This window comes from Saccopteryx leptura, chromosome 11 (genome assembly GCF_036850995.1).
Source record: "Saccopteryx leptura isolate mSacLep1 chromosome 11, mSacLep1_pri_phased_curated, whole genome shotgun sequence".
NCBI lineage: Eukaryota > Metazoa > Chordata > Mammalia > Chiroptera > Emballonuridae > Saccopteryx > Saccopteryx leptura.
The window spans coordinates 50,827,347-50,854,152 of record NC_089513.1 but is presented as its reverse complement, the minus strand read 5'-3'; the positions used below and the strand labels follow the sequence as shown (position 1 = coordinate 50,854,152).

The 26,806-nt window shown below is 43.0% G+C and overlaps 1 protein-coding gene and 1 long non-coding RNA gene across 2 annotated transcripts in view; one reads left to right on the top strand and one right to left on the bottom strand.

Annotated features, from left to right (window-relative positions):
* Positions 1-297: 297 nt before the first annotated feature.
* TGIF1 (TGFB induced factor homeobox 1) lies at positions 298-9,590 on the bottom strand. The gene is made up of 4 exons (XM_066353189.1): positions 9,450-9,590; positions 8,845-9,171; positions 2,316-2,542; positions 298-1,372 (listed from the first exon to the last, which is right to left on the bottom strand). The coding sequence occupies exons 2-4, from the start codon at positions 8,858-8,860 to the stop codon at positions 797-799; spliced, it is 819 nt and encodes a 272-aa protein (XP_066209286.1). The 5' UTR covers positions 8,861-9,171; positions 9,450-9,590; the 3' UTR covers positions 298-796.
* LOC136383356 (uncharacterized) overlaps positions 7,914-26,806 on the top strand; it is a 21,527-nt gene continuing 2,634 nt past the window's right edge. The window contains exon 1 of the long non-coding RNA XR_010747401.1: positions 7,914-8,685. This is a non-coding gene — a long non-coding RNA (uncharacterized lncRNA). The remainder of the gene's footprint in view (positions 8,686-26,806) is intronic.

Genomic DNA, 26,806 nt, shown 5'->3' with positions numbered 1-26,806 from the left:
ATATGCAGCACAGATTACCAAGGGATTTAGTGGTTTGCCAAACACTGAAGGAATGATTTATTTCAATTTGCCATGCAGTTTTAAGAAAAGCTTTACACCTCCTATCAAGAGTAAATATCACACATCCTGTTTATACATACTGGCTTGTTGTCCACAGTTCTTCAAAGAATGGCTGACACCCCCCCTTAACTCACACTCCACCCAACCCCCAACTTCCTCTCATTGGTGTGATAGATTCCTACTCGATTTTAAGCACCTCCCTCAAAGAAATACTCTGTGTTACAGTAAATTTAAAAGAAAATACTTTATTATGTCATGAACAAAGGACATCAATCAACTAGATTCATACTTGTTTGAAAAAAAAATGTAAAATTTATTAGCCAGTATATGGGCATCCCGTTCCACATGGAGGAGAAGATGCTATAGGTACTAAGTATTGCACAGTCTGAAAAACATCAACAAAACAAAAAAAAACCAAAAAAAAAAAAAAAAAAAAAAAAACCCAAAAAAGGGAAGGGGAGAAAAAAAAATCACATGATCATGGGAACCATCTCACATTATGAATAATCTACCAAGAAACATTAAAAAAAAAAAAACCCTTTGTTTCTACAGTAGCTTTGAGTTTATAGTTGTTGGAATGACTGTATTCCACTGAAGACATCTCAGTAACAGGAAGCTTCATTTTAGCAATCCCATGTGCAAATATTAATAAAAAAATATATAAAATAATGCAATTCATCTCTTGCCATCACCGCGGCAATCATAACATTTGTGAGAACTGTTTTGATGAGAAGGGTTAAGCTGTAAGTTTTGCCTGAAGCTCCATCTCTGCAGCCCGTTTGAGTGCAACATCCACTAGAAGCTGAAATCCACTAAAATCCTGGTTGAGGTCCGGTGGAGTAGGGGGAGGAGTGTTGAAAAGACCGCTTTGTGTATTTGTACTTGGTCCAGATTTACATGTGTCCTCAGGGTACATGAGGGAGGTGTCTGTAAAGTTGCTGGCTGCAATCTGCTGTATATCTGTGTTTTGTCCCACACCAACTGGCTGACAAAGAGAGAAAGGCACATCTTTCAATGCAGTCACAGTGGTATGACAGATCACTGACGGACGAGCCAGAACTGATCCTGGAGACGATGGCTTCGGGGACAGTGGCCTCCCGAGGGCTGGGTTTGGTCCAGCTGTACAGGAATGAAATGGGCTCTCCTCTAGAGTTGGAATGAAGTTTTTGATGCCCATTGCTGACTCCACAGAGCTCGCTTCAGAAATCTTGGCCCCACGGCGGGAAATTGTGAACTGATTTGGATCTTTGCCATCCTTTCTCAGCATGTCAGGGAGGAGTCTGCGGCGGGCGTTGATGAACCAGTTACAGACCTGAAATCACATGAGGATTCTTTAACGCTCAGCATACATGCTCTTAGAGCCTTCCATAGATGCCTAATTAATTTCTTTTTGCTTATTTAAGAGAGCATGAAAAGGCTTATCAGAACTTACAAAGTTATTCCAACGTATTTGAGCCCAGCCAAGAAAGAAAACTGCTTCCTGTCATAAACCTGCTCCTCTTCTAATACAAATTCCCCCTTTTTTTGGGTCTCATGATCCTTAAACCTTTTTAGGAGGAAGAAAAAGATATAAATTCTCAGTCTTAAAAATGATTCTAGGGAGGGAGGTTTACTTTTTGACTCTTCCCCATATTAACCGATTACCTACTGCCCCAGCATTTAAGTTAATCAACTACAGGAAAATCTTTCCTGTGTGAAAGGGCCACACCCCCCAGATACTGATTTTTCCCAGTTCAAATCACTGTGTCAACAGACATTAATTACCTCACTGAGGTCTGTCCTTGTTTAAATATCAAACCAGTTTCCTGGGTAATAGACTAAGATTTAACCTCCTTTTCATGTTTGTTACATAAAGGAAGGCTCTTTTAGACATTAAAGGAAGGAAATGTTATTTGACAGATGACGGTCAAGTGTTTCTGTTTTTCTATACAGCCAGTTATTAGCTATCAGCGCTAGAAAGTTTATAAGATATTCCTTTCTTTTTGAGTCAGGAGGCACTTAATGACTTGATGTATAGGAATGCTATAAAATGACTTTAGAGCCCTGGCCAAATAACTTGGTTGGCTTGAACATCATCCTAATAACCAAAGGTTGCCAGTTCAATGCCTGGTGAGGGCACATACAGAAACAAAAACAGATCTATGTTCCTGTCTCTCTCTAGAATCAACAAACAAATTTTAAGAATTAATAAAATGACTGCAGGAAAAAAAGAAACCTGTGTGCATATACATTGTGTTCGTGTTCCTTTTCCTTACCTGTAGTGTAGAGAGGTGAGTTTGTTGGGACAGTAACGCTTTCTCTTGTTCTGACGGGTAGGCATTGTATCGATGCTCATATAGCCAATCGCGAAGAATCTGCACAGATTCCTTGGGCAGGTTGCCCCTTCGCCTTCTCTTGCCCGAGCCAGCAGAAGAGGAAAGGTCCAGGGGGATGTCCATGCTGTCATCATCCTCAGTCTCGCTGCCAGACACTGCAACAACACCTAGGGGAAAGGACAAAGGCCATCCGTCACCTGCTTTTATCAGCAGAGCACCTACTGCAAAACTCCTCTCTTGACCATTCAGTGTAAACATGTTTTCTCAACTACTGAGAACCAGGGGAAGAACAGGGAGTGATTTCTACCTGAAATCTCAGAGCACATGCAGCAAAATATTAGGAGTAATTTGACTAAAAAGCACATTCTAGGTTCTCAACCAGTTGTCAGATGCCTTGTCCTACCCACTTTCCTGTAGGATCTAACTTTTCACATTCCTTTGGAAGGACACTCAGAAGTCTTTCATGTAATCCAACAGGAGACAGCTCCACCCAAAGCGAAGAACAGCTTGCCACCTGTGTATAGGAAAGGTGCTGCAGCAGATGGAATGTGCCTAACGACCTGCTCTTTGAGGTTATTGCTATCTAGGATAAATCTAATGAATATATCCTATTGTACATTTTAAATGCTTTTCTTCCTCCTTCTTACACTGCATGTTTGAAATAAAAGGGAAGATATGTGTGTTTTTTCACTAATACAAGGAAGAAAAATTACACACTCAACCCAGTTAGTGTGTAATTTTCCCCCTAAAGTGAGAAGCGGGAAGACAGAGAGACAGACTCCTGCATGCACCCCAACCAGGGATCCATCTGGCAAGCCCCCTAACGGGGGATGCTCTGTACCTATCTGGGGCCTTTGCTCTATCGCTTGACAACTGAGGTATTTTAGCGTCTGAGGTGAGGCCATGGAGCCATCCTCAGCCCAGGGCCAACTTACTCCAACCTAGCCATGGCTGCAGGAGGGGAAGAGAGAGAGAGAGAAAAGGGGGAGGGGTGGAGAAGCAGATGGCTGTTTCTCCCGTGTGCCCTGAACAAGAATTGAACCTGGGACACATCCACATTCTGGGCCAACACTGTACTATTGAGCCAAACAGCCAGGGCCCCTGCAGTGTTCTAAAGATAAAATGTATGTCAAACTTTTGCCAATTTCATGGTCATTTCTTTTTCATAGTTATTTACATTTATTCAAAACTAGACACCTTGTTGTTGTGTTTTTTAAACAAGACACCTATTTTCAACAGCCAGTACTAATCACTTTTTTACTAAATACCAACAACCAATGAAGTTTTCAGTGTTGCTACATAAAAATATTTTTCAATTACCACTTTAGTAAGAGGTCAAAGATGCATAAACTGAATAAAACTTTAAATTTCAACTGCCAGATTAGTCTGAACCTAGAACACTACATATCAATAAGCAGAGTCATCTTAAATTACATGACACAGAAAACTGAATATGCAACCCCAAAGGAAACTCTCTTTTTGGCTGTTAAGTACTTTAATCCTACCAGAAATTTTAAGAATTCACAAACTGCAAAGAATATGCAAATCACACATAGACTGAGTTCCACAAAAATTCGGCCCTGTAGACATTTAAACATAATTTAGAACAGGGGTCCCCAAACTTTTTACACAGGGGGCCAGTTCACTGTCCCTCAGACCATTGGAGGGCCAGACTATAAAAAAAAACTATGAACAAATCCCTATGCACACTGCACATATCTTATTTTAAAGTAAAAAAACAAAACGGGAACAAATACAATATTTAAAATAAAGAACAAATAAATTTAAATCAACAAACTGACCAGTATTTCAATGGGAACTATGGGCCTGCTTTTGGCTAATGAGATGGTGGTGCCCCTTCCGGAAGTGCGGCGGGGCCGAAGTTTGGGGACCCCTGATTTAGAACTTTCAAAGTGTATGGGTAGGCCTAACCTGTGGTGGTGCTTTCTTGACCTGGAAAGCTGAGGTCACCAGCTTGAAACCCCAGGCTTGCCTGGTCAAGGCACACACAGGAACTTCTCCCTCTTCCCCACTGCCTTTCTCTCTCTCTCTCTCTCTCTCTCTCTCTCTCTCTCTCTCTCTCTCTCCCCTCTCTCTAAAATTAATAAAATGTCAAAAAAAAAAAGACATGAGCAACTCAGTGACTAAAGAAATACATTCTTTTTTTAAACAATCTAAAATTTAAATATAAAGTATCACATGCTTGAACATAGCAGTATTTCTACATAAATAAAATCAATTACAAATAACTATGTATTCTTTGTTAACACAAACCTAATTGAGTGGTTTACCTGTACAGAGAATACACAGAACATTCCTCACAGTGACAAACCACCCAACATCCTTCTGAGGATTAAAAAAAAAAAATCCTTTTAAAGCCTTTTAACACAAAGAAAACTCAAAAAGCTACACATTCAAAGATTTGCTGATGAGATACCTCCCCCCCAGTTAACTGAGTCTGATTACTTGATGACACATGGTTAGTTCCAGACGGCAGGGGGCAGAAGGTACTGGAGGAAGTGCCCACAGAAAAGGCAAAACCTTCTCAAGACAAAGTAAAACCAAGTTCTAACAAACAGCAGGATGATCTTGCAAATGCACTTTATTTAGCCCAGGGCTTAAGAAACAGGCCATCAGTAAACTGCACAAGAATCCTACATTTTAACGTTTCCTTTCCTAGGAGCTTTCATTAAACTGCTTAAAATAAACAAATAAATAAATAAATAAATAAATATTGGGTAAGAGGTAGCTATTCATAAAAAAAAAACCCTTCATAAATTATGAATGAGTTCACTTTACATTTGCAAAAAACAATCTAGCTTTTTAAATCCAACTTTTTAATTGAATGACCAGAGCAAATATGTTCAAACTCAACATCTGAAAAGCCACACATTCTTCTCAAGGCTGTTATCCTCCATCCCTTATATAATTTTTTGGAAGTGTGAAAATCTGCTCATTAAACAGTGAATTCTCAACTGTAAGTTGATAATAACAAAGAGTTTTAAACAAAACCCTCAAGTCTGCACTTTGATCTGCTTACTTAAGTTTGACAAGAAGCCTGATGTTTCAGAATAGGTTAGTGACACAGAAAAGCAGGTTTCAGTTAAGCAACACCAAACTGCAGTGCGACTTTACTCTGTTCTCAGTTCATTTAAGTAAATGAATGCCAGGCCTCTGGACCCCTTAACAAATATTTCCAATATGTGCACAAAAGCTGAAGTAACAGGAAGTTAAGACTGCAGTTTCTTGGCTACACCAGCTGATATTTCACTGCAGCAAACCACGTTTACTGCTGTCAGGACTATTTTCATTAAAAGTCTCCCTCTGGATTGTGGCTCAACTTGGAAAAACAAAGACTTTTCCACGTTACTCATTTCCTATTGTAACAGAGCTTTTGAAAAGTTTCCCGGTTACGACTTGTTTCCAAACGTCCTGCTTTCTGCTTACACTTTAAAAAATGTGGTTGGGGGAGGGGTGTGGGTAATCACAAGTCTCTCTCTTACTCCATCCACAGACAAGGAAATGTTGTTTAGATAGAAAACCAAAAAGATGGCCTATGGCTCTCACAGCTCTGAAAAACAATCTTTCCTTTTCTGAATAGGAACTGGAGGTGCGAGGGAGACCCAGAGAGACAGTGGTTGAAATCTAGAAGAGGCTAGAAAATTACTTAGAAATAATAATCGAAGAAGTTTAAATATACAACTAAGAAAACTCAAACCTAGCCTAACAAACTTCCTGATCAGAACATCTCAGAAGTGACAGGAATCGTAATAAACTAAACCTAAGGTTACGGTGTGCTTGGCCGGTAGCAGCAACAGAACAATTTTAAAGCAAGAATTCCACATTATCTCAGAAACGATGAGCAGAAACTTCGGGGATTTTCCTCAACGAACCTTCTTTCTGCTTGGCTTAAAGCCATTTAGAGAGATCTTTTTTGGCATCCTCAGCTTTCTAACATTATTATCACAAACCAGTCTTCCCAAATACTAGGCTCTGCGATTGAGTTTAAAATGTGTTTGTTTTCAAGAAAACTTGAAAAGATGTTGAGACTTCTATAAAATAGACAAACAATAGTCAACCCCACCAGCCAGGCGGGACAGATTCCTTCCAGAGTCCTTGCTGAGCGACTCTGAACGCCGGCTCCCACAAAGGTAGTCGGGGTGGGGGGTGGGGGTGGAGAATCCTGGAGGCCGCGGGAAGGAGGGGCCCAGAAGGGAGGACGACTCGCCAGCTTTTGTTCTGGCGAGTTACTTAGCCTCCAGCCTCCACTCAACCGGCCCCTCCAACTGTACGAGTTAGCACAACCAGGACCTCAAGAGTTTCAGATTACAAGAAACTAGACACGTTGCCACGAATCTCTACATTCTGAGGGGGCCTGCCCACCCCCGTAAGATTTACCAAAAAAAACCTAAGAGAAAGAAACCCGGCAACCTCGGCTCTCTACGCTCTCTTACGGCGGCTCCGCATCAGTTGCAAAGTTTCCCCTCCACCACCGCACCTTTCATTGTTTCCTTGAGTCGGCGCTCAGTAGCAGAACCCGGCGCGCCCCAGGCTACTGACCCCGGATTCCCAACCGGAGTCCGGCAGGTCCCAGCCTCATTCCTCTGATGGAGAGTGGGGGAGGACGCAGGGAAAAGGGGGCGGCTGGAGGGGGGGGTGATGCCCGAGTGTCCGGGGGTGGCGATGCTACAGAGTGCTGGAAGGGGATTGGGACAATGGGATTGGGGGGGGGGGGGCGTAGGTGGCCTAAAGTGCCGGGGGATTGGCGAGCGCAGACGGGGTCCCTGAGTGTGTTGGGAGCACCTGGGCGGGCCCGGGAAAGGCGAAGGGCGCAGAGGGAAGGTACTCAACAGTCTAGCGCAGGTGGAGGGGAGTCAAGACCCCGGAATGCTTTGGGGCGGGGGGGGGGTGTCCGTCGAGGCTAACCAGCTCTTCCCTCACCAGATTCCAAACAATGGAGGGGGGGGGACCCCGGCGGAAACCCAGCCTCGCGTTCGGTTTACAATTATCACTTCAAAAACACCCCCACCCCAGTTTATCCCAGGGAGTCCCAGCGCCAGCGAGTAAACGCCTCCAGTCGGGATCTAGACCTGTCAGTCCTTCAGCAGCAGACACGGCCTTCCAGGGCCCCCCTGGGTGCCCAGAGCCAAACCTCTACGCCCGGCATACTCATTCTGTCCGTTGGGGAGGGGTCGGCAGGAAATCCTACTATCAACCGCTACGAAAGCCCCGGGTTTTGACGTTTAATTTTACTCCCACTGCGAAAATATGAGGTGAGGCGTGTTTCAAAGTCACCAGCCCAGAATAAAAAGAACGGCACCGCAGGGTAGAACGGGGCTTGAGCAACCGATTCGGGTTTGGGGCTGCCCCACTCTAGTTTGACTGTTTTAACTGTATCCGCGGGACAAGTCTGAAAGAATGTGCAGTTACAGAAACTATGGGGCGCTCTTGCGCGTGCGCAGCAGCGCGCCCCCTCCCCCGCGCTGGCTTCCCCGAGTGATTAACTTCTGTTTTGAAACACTTCACATAAATCACAACAGAAAAGCCAACTGTGGCCCACGACGGAACATCGGGGTACCTTCCCGTCAGGGACTCAACAGTTCACTTCAAGAGGGAGCTAACATTCTTTGACCTTTCCTGGTGGCAGTTTTTTTTTCCCTGTGTATTTTGTTTTGAAACCAGATTGACGGCAAGTTTTAGTTGTAAGGCTTCCAGAACGCATCGTGGAAACAATGACAGACTCCTGTGCTTACAACCAAGCCTCCTTGTCATACTTGGGACTCATTCTGACTGCACGCCGTTTTAAGCTGCTTGCCCCTCAATCCTAACTCTTCATCTTGCCCGAAATTCTCTGTGGGAAAAGTTTGAGAGATGAGACCGGGAATTTTTTAAGTCTAACTTTCCGAAGTTCCTTATTACCGAGAGCGATTTGGGGGCCAGAGTTACATTCCTTTGATTGTGAAAACACTCCATCCGCAGAGAAGAGAGTGCTCGGGCCTAGCTCGGGGGGAGTGGGGTCCCGGAGTCCGAGCCTAACTTTCAGACAAAGGCGCTCCCGGCCGCCGCCAGTCGCGTCGGGCAGAGGGGAGGGGGAACACCCCAAGCCGGGCCCAGTCCTCCCCCCTACTCCGCCCTGAGAACGAGCGAGAAGCCACGCGGTCTCTCGGCAGAGCGTGGGGTGTCGGCTGAGACAATGAAACTTGGAGGCGCATAAACAAGGTGGCGAACGTGTTTCTTGACAACGTGCCAGCAGCGTGGAGCGGCCAGTCTCCCCACAACAGCCCCTCGTGTTTTGTCTAGAGGGAAAACGGTAAGCCGTTTCAGACGCAGCCTCAACAAAGAGTACGGCCGCGCAGAGCGCTGCGGCTGGAAAGTCCACCAAGTCACTCTCGCCCCGAGCCCTGTGCGGCCCGGCGAACACGTTTCCTCGGGACTCGCGCCCACGGGGCAACAGCTCACGGAGCCTTACCTTTCTTGCTTTTCATTCTGGAACTCCCCGTCCAGCGCGAGGCACTGCTAGGATTGGGGTGGGGGGCAGGAGCGGGGGCGCCGGGGCCAAGCGGTTGTCCTCCTTCCCCGCGGACTCTCCCGTAACTTGTAGGACGCGCTTCAGTAGTTATTGCTAAACAAGGCGCTTGGATCCCAGACGCCCGCTTCTTGGGTGGAATTCAAGTGACACTTGGGCTTCCTCTTGCCGGGATCTTCTGGCAGCTGGCCGGGGGCTCTCCCTCACGCAACTCGCTCCCCTCCCCACGCCGCTCCTTTGTTCCCCGCTCCTGCTCGGCGCACCTCGGCGCTGTCAGAGTGAGAGAGGCGCGGAGGGAAGGTACAGGAGGTCCTGCCTCCGCCCCCAGCCGCCCGCCCCGTCCCCCGCCCGCCCAGCCGCTTCTCCGCCCCTCCCCCGCACCTTCCAGCCTGGGAGGATTGCACGAGGCCCGCGGCCGCGCCGCCTCACTCTGCGCCCCTCACGGCCGCTGTCACCGTCCCTCGTGGGGGTAGCGGAGTCCAGAAACCCGAGACTTCCTCCCTGCTGCGCGCACGCCTCCCGCATCCCTCTTTTGGCCATAGCCGTACCAGCCTTGAGCCCCGGGTTTCTCCTTTGGACCTTTCTTCTCAGAGCTGATGAGGGTCCGTTTGGTTAGGAAATTGCAACAGATGGCTATCAGGCCGCCCCCTCTTTCCCCTCCTCCACCACAGAGGAAAAAAGGCCCCCCCTTCCGTTTCTGACAGCTGGCCCACACTCCACAGTCCCGGCTCTAGCCACGGGAGAAGACGGCCGCTTCTGATTCAAGGGGCGGGGCACCGTAGGAAAAGTATTCAGGACAAGAACCAACTTCTTCCAGAATGCGCGGCTGCCATTGACTCGCGGGCGAGTCGCATCGCACCGCACCCTACACCTCCCGGGGCTCTGCCTCCAACAGCAACAGTGCGGGGAGGGTGTGGGGGAGGATGAGACACAGACACCCTAGCGAATGACTGTTCCCTCGGGCTAAAAGCTGCGAGTTCCGGACTGGATTGCAAGGCGGTTTCGAAATCTAACACTGCGACGGACACTTGTCATGCTCACATGCTCTTTAAAAGTCTGTCTGGGGACGGGCGTGTGTCCGTTCCGCTGCCACTAGGCCTGACAACCCCCACCCTCGGACCAGCAGCCTTTATGAAAAGGGGGTGGCCATACCGGGGCTGCTCATCTGTTTTGGTAAAGAGTCTACTTTTAAGACTTAAACCTTGTTAGGAGACCCCTTCTCTCATCGGGTATTTTAAACAAACTAGTCATTGAGTAAACACATGTTCCTGTTGGTTTATTTTGGTTGAGAGGAAGACTCCAGTAGGAGTTCCTTGATGAAAATACTCTTAACCAAACGTTTGGTTGATTTCAAGAAACGCAGGTCTGCTCCCCCCCCACCCCCACCCCCCTTCTCTGGCTCTAGTTTTCGTGTGTGTGTGTGTGTGTGTGTGTGTCCTGTTGCTTTGAAGTAAACGAACTGTCACATGGCACAGTTAAGACTTTCCCCATCACTTAAAAGAAAGAAAAAAAACCCCAAAACGTAAATAACTGAGAGACGTCAGCGCCTGAATTGGGCCTCCAGTTTCGGCTCTGTGCTGCTTTTGTTTTGTAACGTCAATGGAGAACCCGGCAGGAGTAGCTCCATGGAAAGAAGGTTAAACCCGAGGACTAAGTCAGCCAAACGATGACTAACTATAAACTTTGGAGCCTGTTTTAGGATTACACTGGAAATTAAAGCCAGCCTCCCACCCACTCACCCTCCCAAAAAAGGAACCCCCGCCGGGAGAGTGAATTAAAGCCAGAGTTCACAAAGCTTGGGAGGTTTTTCCAATTACAGGACTTAAAATGAGTAAACAAAGAAAAAAGCGTCACTCTAAGAAGGCAGCAACCTTACTTTTTTTTTACTTCTGTGGTTTGCCGGCTGCTCGGCACCTAAGAGAACACACATCTAAAATGACAAAGCAGGGAAACTGAGTCCTGGGGTAAACCAACAGCCTGGAAGCTACCCTGCAACTTGCTGGAGCGCACTTCCTTTCCCGGACCTGGCTGGAGATGAATCAGCTGCGGCGCCCGAGTGCGGGACAGATGTGGGGCGGGGCCGCCCGTTAGAGGGCCGCTCAGTTCTAGCATTTAAAGGCTTGTTTGTTGCTGGGATTGGTGGCTCACATCCGTTGGGGAAGGAGAAAGGAGGGAGAAGAGCCGTAGGGAGGAGGAGCCCGGGGCAAGCCACGCCAGTACTTCGTGGTTTGAGTGGCAGGAGGCTAGTCTGGGACCCGGCGGTTACTGGGGAGACGCTTTGTTTGCTAACTTCGAAAGTGGCTTTCGCTGCCTCTGCCGCTTTCGAAGCCTCTGGGGTCGGTTAACCTTCCCTCTGTCCGCTTTCAGCAGCTCGTGACAAAAGTGTTTCCTCCTTCCGCGTGGTTATCCATGGCCACGTGGTGGCTCTCATTATGTACACAAAGGTATCTTTTTCGTGAACTGGGCTAATTACTGCCATTCTCAGGCAACTGAGATGGAAACCGAGAGTTGAAGCGAGTTTATAGCTAGGAAACAAACTTTAAACGGAAAAGGGGAGGGGCACACAAAATTAAAAGCCTCTTTCAAATTGATATAAGGAAAAAGTCGAACTTTATATTCTCTTGCTGGAGGTCCGGCTTGATCGGCCAATGCTCACCTTGTGCTGGAGCGAATCATAGGGAAACAGTTACTACAGCTGGCGAGATGTTCCAAAGAGGAACACGGGCACCTTTCTGTGTGATGCCTTCCTAGGTAGAGGTCCCAGGGTTCCTTCCGAAACTTGTTTGGAGTTTGTTAGTGAGTTCTGAGAAGTGTCTGTAGTCTGCATAACACAGGCAAGAAAACCCAGCTGTTGGCTTAGGATATTTTTTATTAGCTTTTCCCAGGTGGAAAAGTAAATTTTAGTAGTAGCTCTGTCAATTCCTTAGTGTCCCAGGTAGGGCCTCTCTGTAAAACTGAACCAATTACTTAAGATTCTTTCCAGTGTTAAAAAAAATGTTTTTGAATTTAAAAAATTATATGGATGCACATTCGCTACATATTATTTGCTGAATTCATGAACATTAGTTAATTGGAAAATTGTGTGAGCAAAATTGAGATGATGCTTGGTGCTCTAGAAGGCTACTGATAAACGTTTTTTCCCTCCAGGCACACACACAGTTCCATTAGGTGTCTTCTCAAGCTGTCTCAAGGCCCAGAAAAGCAAGTTAAGTTACTTTTCACAGCCTGTGAACCCTTCAAAGGCACATAAGCCAGAAAAATGTATCAGTACTTCTAGTTATTTTGATGCCAGGTCCATGAAGTGTTTGGAGAATATATTTCATTCATCTATTCAACAACCATTAAGCATGAATTCTATCTGGCTCTGTCTTAGGTGGAGGAATGATGACTCACTAAGTCACTGGATCCCTTTGCTTCTAGTATCTAGGGCAGGGGTCTCAAACTCAACTCAGCATGTGGGCCGCAGAGCAAGATCACAGCCATTCGGCGGGCCGCACTAGGTCTACAAAAGGCAACTGTTACGCAATACTTTTCTCACTGCAGTTGAAAACAAAAAAAAATCAGTACAACAAGCACAATCGTACATGCAGTTTACTCAGTGTCACAAAACGACCAGAAACTGTAGTTCGCATCACAACTGCTGTTAACTAAGCTAATATCTAGCTAGGATGCTAGAGAAATGAAAAATACAAGTAGGCCCCTAGGCTTACTTAATTTTATCCAAAATATTTTGAACTTCGTGGATTAGTCTGCGGGCCGCACAAAATTGTTCGGCGGGCCGCATGCAGCCCGTGGGCCGCGAGTTCGAGACCCCTGATCTAGGGTATAGATATTTTAAAAAAATATGTGTGACTCCTGGGTTCTAAACAATGCACAAGATTCTATAATCATCTCTTCACATCTTAGGTAGACGGCTGGGGCTGCTTTAAAAAAAGTTGACCATTGTCTGGGTCTGGGCCTGGGCTACAACCATCTTGCAATTTTTACAGACTCCATCAGGATTATTTCTAACTCTCAATTACAAGAGTAATGTCACTTGTGCTACTACTTTAGTTTGTAATCACTTTTCTCCTAGGCTGCACTTCCCTTCCCATCTCTTTTCCTCTGTAACCCTCTCATTTTTCTTTGCTAGAGTTTTGGACACAAGGGGACAGAGTAATTTGTTGAGCATGGCCTTTACCCTCTTTTGGCCTCATCATATAGCTGAAATGTGCTTTACAGTTTATGAAACACTTAAGTGATGTTATTGAATAGTATAGTAAAGTAGGTTATTATTTTTTCCTTAAGTCAAGAAAAAAAAATTTTTTTTTTGTATTTTTCCGAATTTAGAAGCGGAGAGGCAGTCAAACTCCTGCATGCACCAGACCAGGATCCACCCAGCATGCCCACCAGGGAGCGATGCTGGGCCTATCTGGGGTGTTGCTTCCATGCAGGCAAAACCATTCTAACACCTGAGGCGAAGGCCATGGAACTATCCTCAGCACTCAGCCCAACTTTGCTCCAGTGGAGCCTTAGGCTGTGGGAGAGGAAAAGAGAGATAGAGAGGAAGGAGAGGGAGAAGGGTGGAGAAGCAGATGGGTGCTTCTCCTATGTGCCCTGACTGGGAGTCGAACCCGAGACTTCCACACGCCCAGCCGACACTCTACCGCTGAGCCAACCGGCCAGGGCCTAAAGTCAAGATAACTTAACACATCCAAAACATAACAAAGTCAGAAGGTATAAAACCACGTATTAGGCATAAATTATCTGGGTTTAAACCAGGTTCTCTGTCATTTGTTGTTGGAAGATCCAATGGATATGAAAGGCAGTATATAGCAGTGGTCCCCAACCTTTTTTGGGCCATGGACTGGTTTAATGTCAGAAAATATTTTCACGGACCGGCCTGTAGGGTGGGACGGATAAATGTATCACATGACCGAGACAAGCGTCAAGATTGAGTCTTAGACAGATGTAACAGAGGGAATCTGATCTTTTTTTTTTTTTTTTTTCCGAAGTTGGTAACGGGGAGGCGGTCAGACAGACTCTCGCATGCGCCCGACCGGGATCCACCCGGCATGCCCACCAGGGGGCGTTGCTCTGCCCATTTGGGCATTGCTCTGTTGCAACCAGAGCCATTCTAGCGCCTCAGGCAGAGGCCATGGAGCCATCCTCAGTGCCCCGGCCTACTTTGCTCCAATGGAGCCTTGGCTGCAGGAGGGAAAGAGAGAGACAGAGAGGAAGGAGAGGGGGAGGGGTGGAGAAGCACATGGGCACTTCTGTGTGCCCTGGCCGGGAATCGAACCAGGGACTCCTGCATGCCAGGCCAACGCTCTACCACTGAGCTAACCGGCCAGGGCCCATTTTTAAAAAATAAAACATCGTTTAGACTTAAATATAAATAAAATGGAAATAATGTAAGTTATTTATTCTTTCTATGCAGACCGGTACCAAATGGCCCATGGACTGGTACCGGTCTGTGGCCCGGGGGTTGGGGACCACTGATATATAGGGTAGATAGTAAGCACAGATGATGGTACAAGGGCCTTCTGAATGGGTGAGGGTTTTTGGAAGATTGCTTCTGAAATTTACCAGTAGTTTTACAAAAGGCTCTCTTCCAACCTGCCAGCTTTTTGTGCTTTTTTTCTTTTCTCCTTTTTTTAACTGCAAAAAAAGAAAAAGAAAATATAAAAGGCTGTTCTCAAAGAGTCAAGCAAGAAACAGATACACAAATTGAAATACGAAAGACCTCTTAATTCCTCCCTTCACTATCCAAATGCATATGTGTATACTACACACAAATGCAAGGGTGGTTTTTTTATTGGTATTATTATCAGCTGTTTTTAAGTTCCCTCAGCCTGGGATGGTCTGATACCACTTGCTGCATGTCTGGCTCTTTCTCACCAGTCAAAATTTGGCCTAAATGTCACATTTTCTTAGATGAGTTTCTTATATCCTGACCCAAATTTAGGCATCCCCCCTTCTACCATCTCCCTCAGCATTTCTCAACCACCTCCCTATTAGTGTTTGGGGCTGGACAGCTCTTTGTTGTGTACTGCAGGATGTTTAGCAGCATCCCTGGCCACTAACCAATACTTATCCGTAACACCCATCCCCCAAGTTGTGACAAACAAAACACATCTCTGGACATTGCCAGATGTCCTCCAGAAGGGCTGAAATAGGCCGTGGTGGGGGTTGGGATGGGTGGGGGGAGGATCACCTCTGGCTGAGAACCACAGATATACCCCAATAAAGGGTTCTTTATTTCTTCAATAACATCACACTTTCAATTATTTTGATTATTTGACTATTAGCTTGTTTATTTTCCTTTGACTGCCACTAAAATAAGACTTCAAGAATACTATACCAGATTTTAGCTTACTCCCTTTCTCCTATTTCCATGAAAGTAGTTAATCCAGTCACATGTTTCCATTTATCTTCCCAAAGCTGTAGAGGATGCATTTATAAGAGCAATAAAATGAAGTCCATAGGAAGAAAATTAACAAGAAGTACTTGCAAGTTTTATGAAGAAAACTTTAAAATTCTACTGAGGGACATGAAGGAAGACTTGAGTAAAATAAAAAGTATACCATTGTTTCTAGCAAGATTCAATAGTAAAAGCAGAAAGATGTTCATTTTCCCCAAGTTAGTCTTTAAATTCAAAGCAATTTCCATTAAAATACCAACAAAATTGTTTTTAATTGTTGCAGTTTATAAAAAGTAAAGATCTCAGGGAAATTCTAAAAGTGAAAGTGGGAATGGAAGAAGACAAGAGAAGCCTTTCAAAATATTAAGGTGTGTTTTGAAGTTGCTAATTATTAAAATGTAAAAATTTTATATTGAGAAGAAATAAAGAGGAAACAGAACAATGAGACATAATAGAGAAATTTCAATTTTGACAAAGTTGGTTTTTTAGATCAGGGATAAATTGAATTGGGACAATTGGCTACTTTTAGTTGAGAATAACAAAAATAAAATTCATTGAGTTAAAGATTGGACTATTAAAGTAATATAAAATACACCAAATATGTTCCAAAACAGTGATTCTCCAGATTGGCGGGGGTGGTGGCAATTTGTCATTGTTTGGAGACATTTGATCATCACAACTAGAGGAGGAAAAGCTACTGGCATCTAGTGGATTGAGGCCAGGGATGCTGCTACACACTCTACCACACACAAAAGTACCCTTTCCCAAAGGTCAGTAGTGTAGGCATCAATATGATCTTCGAATGGTGAAGACTTTTCTAATCAGGACACAAAATTGAGAAATAATAAAAAATATAACTTTATAAGCTTTTTTAAAAATCTACTCCGTATATTTCCCCATGTATAAGATACTCACATGTATAAGATTCATCTTAGTTTTGGGGCCTGAAATTTGAAATAAAAAAGTTTTACATAAAGTTATTGAACTCAAGTTTTATTCATCATAAAATTCACACAACTTCTCATTACTGTCAAAACTCCCATCCATTAGTTTGTCCTCATCTGTGTCTGATAACGAATCACTGTCTTCATATATTACCTCGTCCTCAGTTCCATCTATGGCATTGAAATGCCGCAACCACTGTATAAGAAGCACCCAGTTTTTAGACCCCGAATTTTTCAGGAAAAGGTGCGTCTTATACATGGGGAGATACAGGATGTTTGAGTATGACCTGTGGTGGCCCAGTGGACAAAGTATCGACCCAGAACACTGAGATTGCAGGTTCAAAACCCTGGGCTTGCCCAGTCAAGGCACGTGTTTGAGAAAAAATTCCATAAAATTTTTAAAAGCAAAGAAACTGGGAAAGAGTATTTGCACCATATGTCAGCCATCATCAGACAAATTTACCTAATATGTGAAGAGCTCATAAAAATTATAGAAAAGAAGAATTCTGTTTCTAAAAAGTTGGCCAAAGTATATAGACAGTTCCCCAAAAAAGAAATCAAACAAACAAAAATACCTTTTTAAAATACCATAAAAACATTTATTATAGCCTTGGCCGGGTAACTCAGAGCATTGTCCCATACACCAAGGTTGCAGGTTTTATCCCAGGTCAGGGCACTTACAGGAATCAACCAATGAAGGCAGAAATAAGTGGAACAACAAATTGATGTTTCTCTCTCTTAAATCACTAAATAGGCCTGACCTGTGGTGGCGCAGTGGATAAAAGCGTCGACCTGGAAATGCTGAGGTCGCCAGTTCGAAACCCTGGGCTTGCCTGGTCAAGGCACATATGGGAGTTGATGCTTCCAGCTCCCCCCCCCACCCCGTTCTCTCTCTCTATCTCTTCTCTCTCTCTCCCTCTGTCTCTCCCTTTCCTCTCTAAAATGAATAAATAAATAATTAAATCACTAAATAAATTTTAAAAAATTAAGCGTTAAAAAAGTTATTACAATAAAGTAAATTGGATTGAGCTGATGTGGAAAGATTAATGATAATATATGGTGATTAAGGTTCTTTTTAAAGCAAGGCACAGAATACTACAGTATTATCTCTTGTTTAAAACTTTCATGCTTATATTTTTTAGAATGACATTCAAGTTAATATATATTAACAGCTATCTTTGGAGGAAGAGAAGAAGGAAGGGATTGGGATGTATAATAAGAAAGCTGATTTTTTCATCTTCTACTTTTTTGTACAAGCCTGAAATAAGAAAGAGAGAGAGAGAGAGAGAGAGAGAGAGAGAGAGAGGTGAGGTGAAGTTGGAGAAAGCAAGTGCCCAAGTATAGGCTGGTGCAACGAGCCTACACCATCGTTTTTTTTTTTTTTTACACAGAGACAGAGAGAGAGAGTCAGAGAGAGGGATAGATAGGGACAGACAGACAGAAATGGAGAGAGATGAGAAGCGTCAATCATCAGTTTTTCATTGCGACACTTTAGTTGTTCATTGATTGCTTTCTCATACGTGCCTTGACCACGGGCCTTCAGCAGACCTAGTAACCCCTTGCTCGAGCCAGCGACCTTGAGTCCAAGCTGGTGAGCTTTGCTCAAACCAAATGAGCCCGCGCTCAAGCTGGCGACCTCGGGGTCTTGAACCTGGGTCTTCTGCATCCCAGTCCGACGCTCTATCCACTGCGCCACCGCCTGGTCAGGCTATACCATCATTTTATTTTACCTTTGCTTATTTCTTCTGTGCTCTTCCTTTCTTTATGTCGATCTGAGTTTCTGGCTTATCTTATTTTCCTCTCTCTAAAAAAACCTAACATTTCTTGCAAAGCAGGTCTACTGTCATTTTAAATAACTAAATGTAGTCGATTGTAACTATGGATGTAATTTATATACCAATCCCCAATTATCGTACATTTAAGCTTTGGTCTGGTTTGAGTTAGGGGGTATGTTTGTAAATCCTGTATACCCCCTCCTCTTAGCTGGGATCTAAAATAGGACGAAGTTGTATTTGGGGCCTTTAAAACTGGCTCTGCAGTTTAGGAGCCATGGGTAGTTTATCATTAGCAAGTGTGAATAATCCCTAATGACACCCTGGGAGCTCATTATTCATTGTCTTTTACAAGAAATAATAACAAAGCCTGTCAAACCGTTTACATCGTTGAATTAGATGACCAAATCTGCAAAATTGGAAAGGTTAATTCTGATGCAGGTAATTTTTACAGAAAATTTGCCCAAGCATTACAACATATAATAATAGGACAGGATGCTTTTTCCCCAAAATGAATTAATAAATGCTACCAATATATGGATGGAGTCAACATATCCCTTGAAAGGCATGGAACATTTAAGTAAAGGCTTTCTCTTCTATGGGTATATTTTTAAAAAGGAACAATCTGTTATCTCCCAGTGTTTTCATCAGGCCTCCACAGGATCTCATGCAAAAGCCAAAACAGTTCTTCCGTATTACCTTAAAAGGGAGGAAAACATACTTACTTCCAAGCTAGTTGGATGTACTTTATTTTTAAAACTTAGATACACTTTATTTTTCCCACCCATTTTGGAAGCTTTCCTCAGCAATGCATTGACAGAGTGGATGATCAGGACTCCTTGTCAAGGGCAAAAGAGAGATCTTCATCAGTCCGGATTTTTCTCTACCCTGTTGTTTGTGCTTGGCAACAACTCACATACATGTTTACTAGTTCTAAATCAATTTTACTTTTAAAAAGCCTTAAAAATGGCCAGGTGACCTCAGATATAAGGGCTTTGTCGTGCCCAGAATGCCTATGTTTTGCTTTTTCACCTTTTTTTTTTATTATGGAATAATTTAAATATACCTAATAGTGGAGATTCCAGTATAATGAATTCCCATATACTAATCACCCAGCTTCAGCAGTTATCAACCATGACTGTTCTTGTTTCATCTGTTCCCTCACACACTTCCTTCTCTTCTGTGTTATTTCAAAGCAAATTTCAGTCATCATATCATTTTTGGATAAACTCTTAGAGTTAATGTTTTGGCTGCCTAGTCAGTAGTAACTCCTTACTCCCTAGTATAAATGATTTGTTTACTGATGGGACTAAGAAGTCCCAGAATTGTGCCCTGTCGGTTTCCTTTCTATCTATTTCTGTTCCTGTGGTTAAACATTTTCTTCATGCCAGAGAGAACAATTACATTTTATCTTTAGAAGGTACTTTAAGGCTATTACTTCTACTAGCCACTTTTAGACTAATAATTGAGGTAAATTTTCTCTTTTGGACAGCCTACCCTCAAATACTTATTTCAATTTTCTCATACTTGAACTTATCAGACTATTTGCCTTGAATTTTTTGGTTTAGGAAATATGTTCACCAAATCAATATCTCACTTTGAGGTCTCCAGAAATATTGTTTTACTTTACTAACTATAAAAAGAATACTTTAAAATATTAATGGCTACAAAACACTATAAAGCCAATTATTTTCTTCTTATATGAGTGAAACAGAAATGAGGAGATGAAAAAATAAAGTTTTGAAAGATCTGATACATTCAATAAGGAGCTGTTTTCAGCCAGAACTGCCAGATGGTAATATAAAAACACAAACAAGCCTTACTACAAAGTTTTAAAACATAATATTCTGACCATTAGGTTTGAAAAAGTAGAATTGTCAGATAAGCTCATCTGAATGCTTTCCCTTCCTCCTCTTCTCTCCCTTTTATTTCTTCCCTCTCTCCCTCCCTTCCTCCCTCTCTTCTTCCTTCCTTCCTTTCTCCCTCTCTCTCTCTCCCTCCCTCCTTCCCCCTTCCTAACTTCCTTCCTAACTTCCTTCCTCCTCCCTTCCTTCCTTCCTTCCTTCCTTCCTTCCTTCCTTCCTTCCTTCCTTCCTTCCTTCCTTCCTTCCTTCCTTCCCTCCCTCCCTCCCTCCCTCCCTCCTTCCTTCCTTCCTTCCTTCCTTCCTTCCTTCCTTCCTTCCTTCCTTCCTTCCTTCCTTCCTTCCTTCCCTCCCTCCCTCCCTCTTCTCCTCCTTCTCCTCTTCCCCTCCTCCCTTCTTCTTTCCCCCTTCCTCTCCATCCCTCTCCCCCACAACGGCCCTCCCCTTCCCCCTCCTCCCCCTTCTTCTCTCTCTCTTTGTAATTCTTGGATACATTATCCCTTATTGAAAATCACAAATCTGTGATTTGTCCTAAAGATTTTGTACTTTATAAAAATTCCATTTAGTTTAAAAACCTAAACAAAACATTTGTTTGAAAAATGGAGTCTAGAGTTCTTGAATTAGGTTCACTTTGCTTTTGTCTTTATTAGACAGAATATTAGCATTAATATTTTATTAATACGTTCATCCTACCAACTTCTTTATGGGATAGAATATAGTGAAAGTTGACACAAACTTCTACTTGATTAGTCATTTGTCACTTCTTATTTGTCTGATCAAAAAGTAGATTTTCCAAAAACACTAATGATTCTGTAGCCACAGTGTTTTTGCCTGTGTCATCATTTTGTTGAGCTCGAAGAATTCTTGAGATGTCCCCAGTCTGAAATTCAAGGCCTTCAGTGTAACTTTGAAATCCAATTCACGAAATAACTTCCATGCTTTTTAATACTAACAGTGTTGTTTAAAAAATGGTTCCTCTCTAAAGTAGCATAAACAGCCTGACCTGTGGTAGATAAAGCATCGACCTGGAATGCTGAGGTCACTGGTTCAAAATCCTGGGCTTGCCTGGTCAAGGCACATATGGGAGTTGATGCTTCCTGCTCTTCCCCCCTTCTCTCTTTTATTCTTCCTCTCTCCCTCTAAAGTGAATAAATAAAATATTTTAAGAAAATTAAAATAACTTAAACATACACTGTTCTTGTTCTTCCTAGTTCTTCCTCACTCCCCTCCAAAATACATTTTGAAAACTGTAATGAAACCATTTCTGTATAAAAAATGCAAAATAAACTTTGTCCAGGAAAAGAAAATTAATTTTGTTTCCTCATCTTCAAGTTGTGTAAAGAAGACTTAACTAAGTTACTGGTAAGGAATCTTTATCTTCTAATAGGTGGTCTAAGCTAGAAAACAATAACATAAAATACTGGAATAGGAAATTTATATTCCTTCTTCATTGATTTAACTATAGGATTAGAATGCCTCACCTCTATCCTGGTCATTCCTACTCACACAGAGTAGTCAGTCCCAGTTATTGATTGTTCTTGAGAAATAAAGCTGAAAAGTTTTGGAGACATGTGGAAAGAGTTTGTACTCTTTCTTTCAGGCTAATGAAATTGAAGTTGTATTTTCTTTTACCTGAGGGCCTCTATACCCACCCTGTAACTTACATTTACTCCAGACATTATTTGAATGTCCACAGAAACAAAACAAAACAGAACAAAATCGTGTACTTCTAGGATTCAGCTTCACCTGCTGCATCAAGATTGCCTATTTGTTGTCCTAAATGTAAATAATGCCCATACCTAAGTGGGTGGATTATGGCTTCTCACTCTTTTACAAGTTTTCTGCAATGAGCTCGGATTCTTTTACTTTTATCATTGTAAAAAGCAATGTGTTATAAAAGAAAAAGCTGTACAATTACAGGTTCTACACATGACTAAAATAGTGACATTATTCACCTGACAGATATTGGCAAATATTCTTGAGTGGGTACTATATGCAAAATTTTAAGCTGGTTTGTGTGAAAATAAAATAAATAAGCAAAGTAAGAGTTCAGAGGAGGAAGAGAGACATGTAGTTCAGTGAATTTCAAAATCTGAAGGAAGTAGAGTTGACAAGAATTTGGGGAAAAGGAGGTCTTTTGTTTAAAGCTGGTGAGAGCTACTCAACAAAGTAGCTCTAAAGTTTTGAGTGCAGTCTTTGATCCCAATTACACTTTTTGGGGATTTATTCAAAGGCTTGGTGGTCTAATTAGACAGGTACAGAAAGAAAGAGTCATAGGAGGCAAACCTCACAAGTTATAGAAAGGTCAAATTACTAGACAGAGGTGGGGTCAGGGCCTTATTATGTAGGAAACAATAACAACTTGACAATACTTGAAGAAGATGAAGTTTGCAGTTTTCTCCAGAACGAATTAGAGGCAGAGTCTGGTTAATAGGGTTTTAAAAAATTCAAGACCTGAAATTTCACTGTGGCTATGAAAATGGAAGTGAGCTTTTACTTGATACTTTACATATCTAAAAATAAGACAAGATTTACTGTGCCTTGATATTTGACACTGTACAGGCAATCACCACAAACACTGAAAGTATAGAAAACACTTTACCATTGTTTATACTGTAAAAAAAATAACGAGTCACCTAGATGAGAACATGAACCCACTTCAGGTCAGGCTGGTGCCAGAACTTAGACTGCATAAATCAGCTATTTCCCTTTGCTTTATTTTATTTCTTTTGTTCATACTGTAACAGGCACGGGTACAAAAGGGAAAGGCTTGCAAAATGCCTCATTCCTCTGTGTCACCAGCATCCTTGGGAAGTATTTCCCTGCAAACAGGCTTTTGGCCAATTACTGTAATGATTAAAATTACCTGTGGAGACAGTTTATCACTATTATTAAAATAGGTTGTTTCTCACTTTGATTGGCAAGATGTTACAGGATCTCTGGTGGGGAAGGAAGTTGTTCCTTAAATGTTGTATAATGAAACTGTAATTGTTATCAGTTTGGGGGAAGTAGGGTTGATATTAAAGTATAAATCTGGGCTGTCAACCCTCACTCTTTTTGTATGTGTGGCAAAATATATATGTGTAAAGAATACCATTATTAGCCCTGGCCGGTTGGCTCAGCGGTAGAGCGTCGGCCTGGTGTGCAGGGGACCCGGGTTCGATTCCCAGCCAGGGCACATAGGAGAAGCGCCCATTTGCTTCTCCATCCCCCCCCTTCTTCTCTGTCTCTCTCTTCCCCTCCCGCAGCCAAGGCTCCATTGGAGCAAAGATGGCCCGGGCGCTGGGGATGGCTCCTTGGCCTCTGCCCCAGGCGCTAGAGTGGCTCTGGTCGCTGCAGAGCGACGCCCGAAGGGGCAGAGCATCGCCCCCTGGTGGGCAGAGCATCGCCCCTGGTGGGCGTGCCGGGTGGATCCTGGTCGGGCGCAAGGAATACCATTATTATTAGTATTTCTTTTAAATTGAACATTTTTTTATTGATTGATTTTAAAGAGGCAGAAAGACAGAAAAGAGCATTCATTTGTTGTTCCACTTAGTTGTGCATTTGTTAGTTGCTTCTGTATGTGCCTCCACCGAGGATTGAACCTGCGACTCTGGTATTTCATGGATGATACTCTCACCAACTGAGCTAACTGGCAGGGGCCCATTTTGATTATTTTTAAGTGTACAATGCAGTAGCATTGAGTACATTCATATTGTTGTGCAACCATCAACTACCACCAGCTCCAGAAGTTTTTTCATCATGCCATGCTGAAATTCTGCACCCATTAAACAATAACTCCCCATTCCTCCCTCCCCCAGTTCCTGGCAACCTCTATTCTACTTTCTGTTTGTAAGAACTTGGCATTTCTAGGTCCCTCATATAAGTTGAATCATACCCTGTTTGTCCTTTTAAGTCTGGCTTATTTCACTTATGTCTCCAAGGTTGATCCATGTTATTGCACATGTGAGAATTTCTTTATTTCCTCATTTATTTTGTAATTTTTAACTTTTTTTAAAAAAGCATTTGATTTTTATTAAAGTTTTTTTTTAATTTATTCATTTTAGAGGAGAAAGAGAGAGAGAGAGAAAGAAGGGGGGAGGAGCAGGAAGCTTCAGCTCCCATATGTGCCTTGACCAGGCAAGCCCAGGGTTTTGAACCGGCAACCTCAGCATTCCAGGCCAACGCTTTATCCACTGTGCCACCACAGGTCAGGCTATAATTTTTAATTTTAATATAATTTCAGCCTTACAGAAAAGTAGTCAAAATAGTACAAGAACTCCCATATACTCTTCACCACTCAAGTCCTCCAGATTTGGTTCATCATTATACACACACACACACAACATATACACATTCATTTTCCACATATATGTCTTTTTTTCTGAATCATTTGAGAATAGTTGCAGATATGTTACTCCTTGAGCCCCAAATGTTTCAGTGTGTATTTTGTAAGAACAAGGACATACATCCTCTTACATAATACAATTATCAAAATTAGGAAACTAACATTGATATAACGCTATTATTCAATATATGGACCAGCTTCATAATTTGCATAATAGTTGTCAGATAATGTCCTTCAGATGAAAGGAAAAACTTCTAGACCAAGAGGCAATCTAGGATCACATGTGATGTTAGTTAGCCTATCTATTTGACCTCCTTTAAGCTGGAACAGTCTGTCTTTGTCATTCATGACCTTGGCATTTTTGAAGAGTAAGATCCTGTTATTTTACAGAATGACCCTCACTTTGGCATTGTCTCATGTTTCCACAAAGTTAGATTGAGGCTGTGTATTTTTTTTTATTTTTCCAAAGTTAGAAGCCAGGAGACAGTCAGACTCCCACATAAGCCCAACTGGAATCCACCTGGCATGTCCACGAGGGGGCAATGTTCTGCCCATCTGGGGTGATTCTCCATTGCAGCCGGAGCCATTCTAGCGCCTGAGGCGGAAGCCATGGAGCCGTTGGACATGGAGCCATCCTCAGTGCCTTGGCCAACTTTGTTCCAATGGAGCCCTGGCTGCAGGAGGGGAAGAGAAAGACAGAGAGGAAAGAGAGGGAGAAGGGTGGAGAAGCAGACAGGCACTTCTCCTACGTGACCTGACCAGGAATGGAACCTGTGACTTCCACATGCCGGGTGACACTCTACCGCTGAGCCAACCTGCCAGGGTCGAGAGGCTGTGTATTTTTGAAAGCTGTATCACAAAAGTGATATTATGTCCTCAGTGCATCATATTAGGTAGCCGATAATTTCATATTGACTTATCCCCTTATGTAGCAATTTTCTTTTATTTATTTATTTATTTATTTATTTATTTCTGAAGCTAGAAACGGGGAGACAGTCAGACAGACTCCCACATGCGCTGACCGGGATACACCCGGCACGCCCACCAGGTGCGACGCTCTGCCCACCAGGGGGCGATGCTCTGCCCCTCCGGGGCGTCGCTCTGCCGCGACCAGAGCCACTCCAGCACCCGAGGCAGAGGCCAAGGAGCCATCCCCAGCGCCCGGGCCATCCTTGCTCCAATGGAGCCCTGGCTGCGGGAGGGGAAGAGAGAGACAGAGAGGAATCAGGGGGGGGGGGTGGAGAAGCAAATGGGCGCCTCTCCCATGTGCCCTGGCCGGGAATTGAACCCGGGTCCTCCGCATGCCAGGCCGACGCTCTACTGCTGAGCCAACCGGCCAGGGCCGTGATTTTCAACCTTTTTCATTTCATGGCACACATGAACTAATTACTAAAATCCTGTGGCACACAAAAATATATTTTTGCCAATCTGACAAAAAAGTATAATTTTGATTAATTTACAAAAAAATAATATTAACAGTAATTACCTGTCCTTTTTGCTCCAACATGACTTTCTAAAAAACTCAGGTGCCTATACTTGTATACAAGGACATCGGTACCAAGAATTAATCAATCAGATGCAATATTATTATTATGCAATGTGACCAAGAAGATGCAACTCAATTATATGACCTGTATATTTATGGTTCAAGAGACGACATTCACACCAGATGGCTATTGTTGTGTTGGCTGTTGTCATTTTTTAATTTGATACTTAAGGGAAAAGGGGTCAGTGCCCTTGACTAAATAGTCAAGTATTACGTGTTTTAAAAATTCTTGCTTCAGAGCAGTTGAAAATCACTGCCTTACTGGGTAATGTTAACTTTAATTACTTGTTAAGATGGTGTCTAATCCATTATGATTCGAATTTGAACCAAATATTGCCATCATATTTGTCAATTGGTGATTTCTAACACACATCATTTATTTTATATTTATTTGTTGGCATTCTACTATGCAGAAAAGCTTCTGTTTCCCCATTTACATGTTTATTTCTTTCTCTATGGATATGTGGAGTCCTTTTATTCAGTGGATTATAACTAATTACTATTATTCTTTATGTCGGTGCTCAGATTGTCTCACATTTGACCAATGGGAGCTCCTCAAACTGACCCCCTTACCCTTTTAACTTGACTCCATCATCCTTTGAGGATTTTTTTATTTTCTGGAATGACAAAATGTTCCAGGCACATTAATGATTTTCCCTACCCCAGCCCTGGAAAAATCACTGCCTTACTGTGATTTCTCCAAAAGCCCTAGTTATTTTCAGTAGAGAATGGTATTTGGAAATGAAGACATAGGCTCTACATACATAGAGCTTATTACTACTGGAATGTCATTCCTTCTTGGTCTTCTAAGTGTACAGAGATAGGATCTACACACACTCACACTCTCTGTATTCATATATTGAAAACTATGCATTAGACTGATACATTTCAATCCAACACCGTAAAACTCGTTTGAATTTTCCCATTTTCATAGTTGTAATTCTCTTCTCTGACAGTGAGAAACCTGTTTCTCTTTACTCTCAAGATAATTATTACTTGTTCAATCTTAGAATATACCAGACATGTCTCTGCAAAGAACAGACCTAGTATT

Excerpts from the sequence above, each read along its gene's own strand:
- TGIF1 (XM_066353189.1), bottom strand. Across the intron at positions 1,373-2,315 it reads CTCACCTCTCTACACTACAG|GTCTGTAACTGGTTCATCAA; the intron begins GTAAGGAAAAGG and ends ATGTGATTTCAG.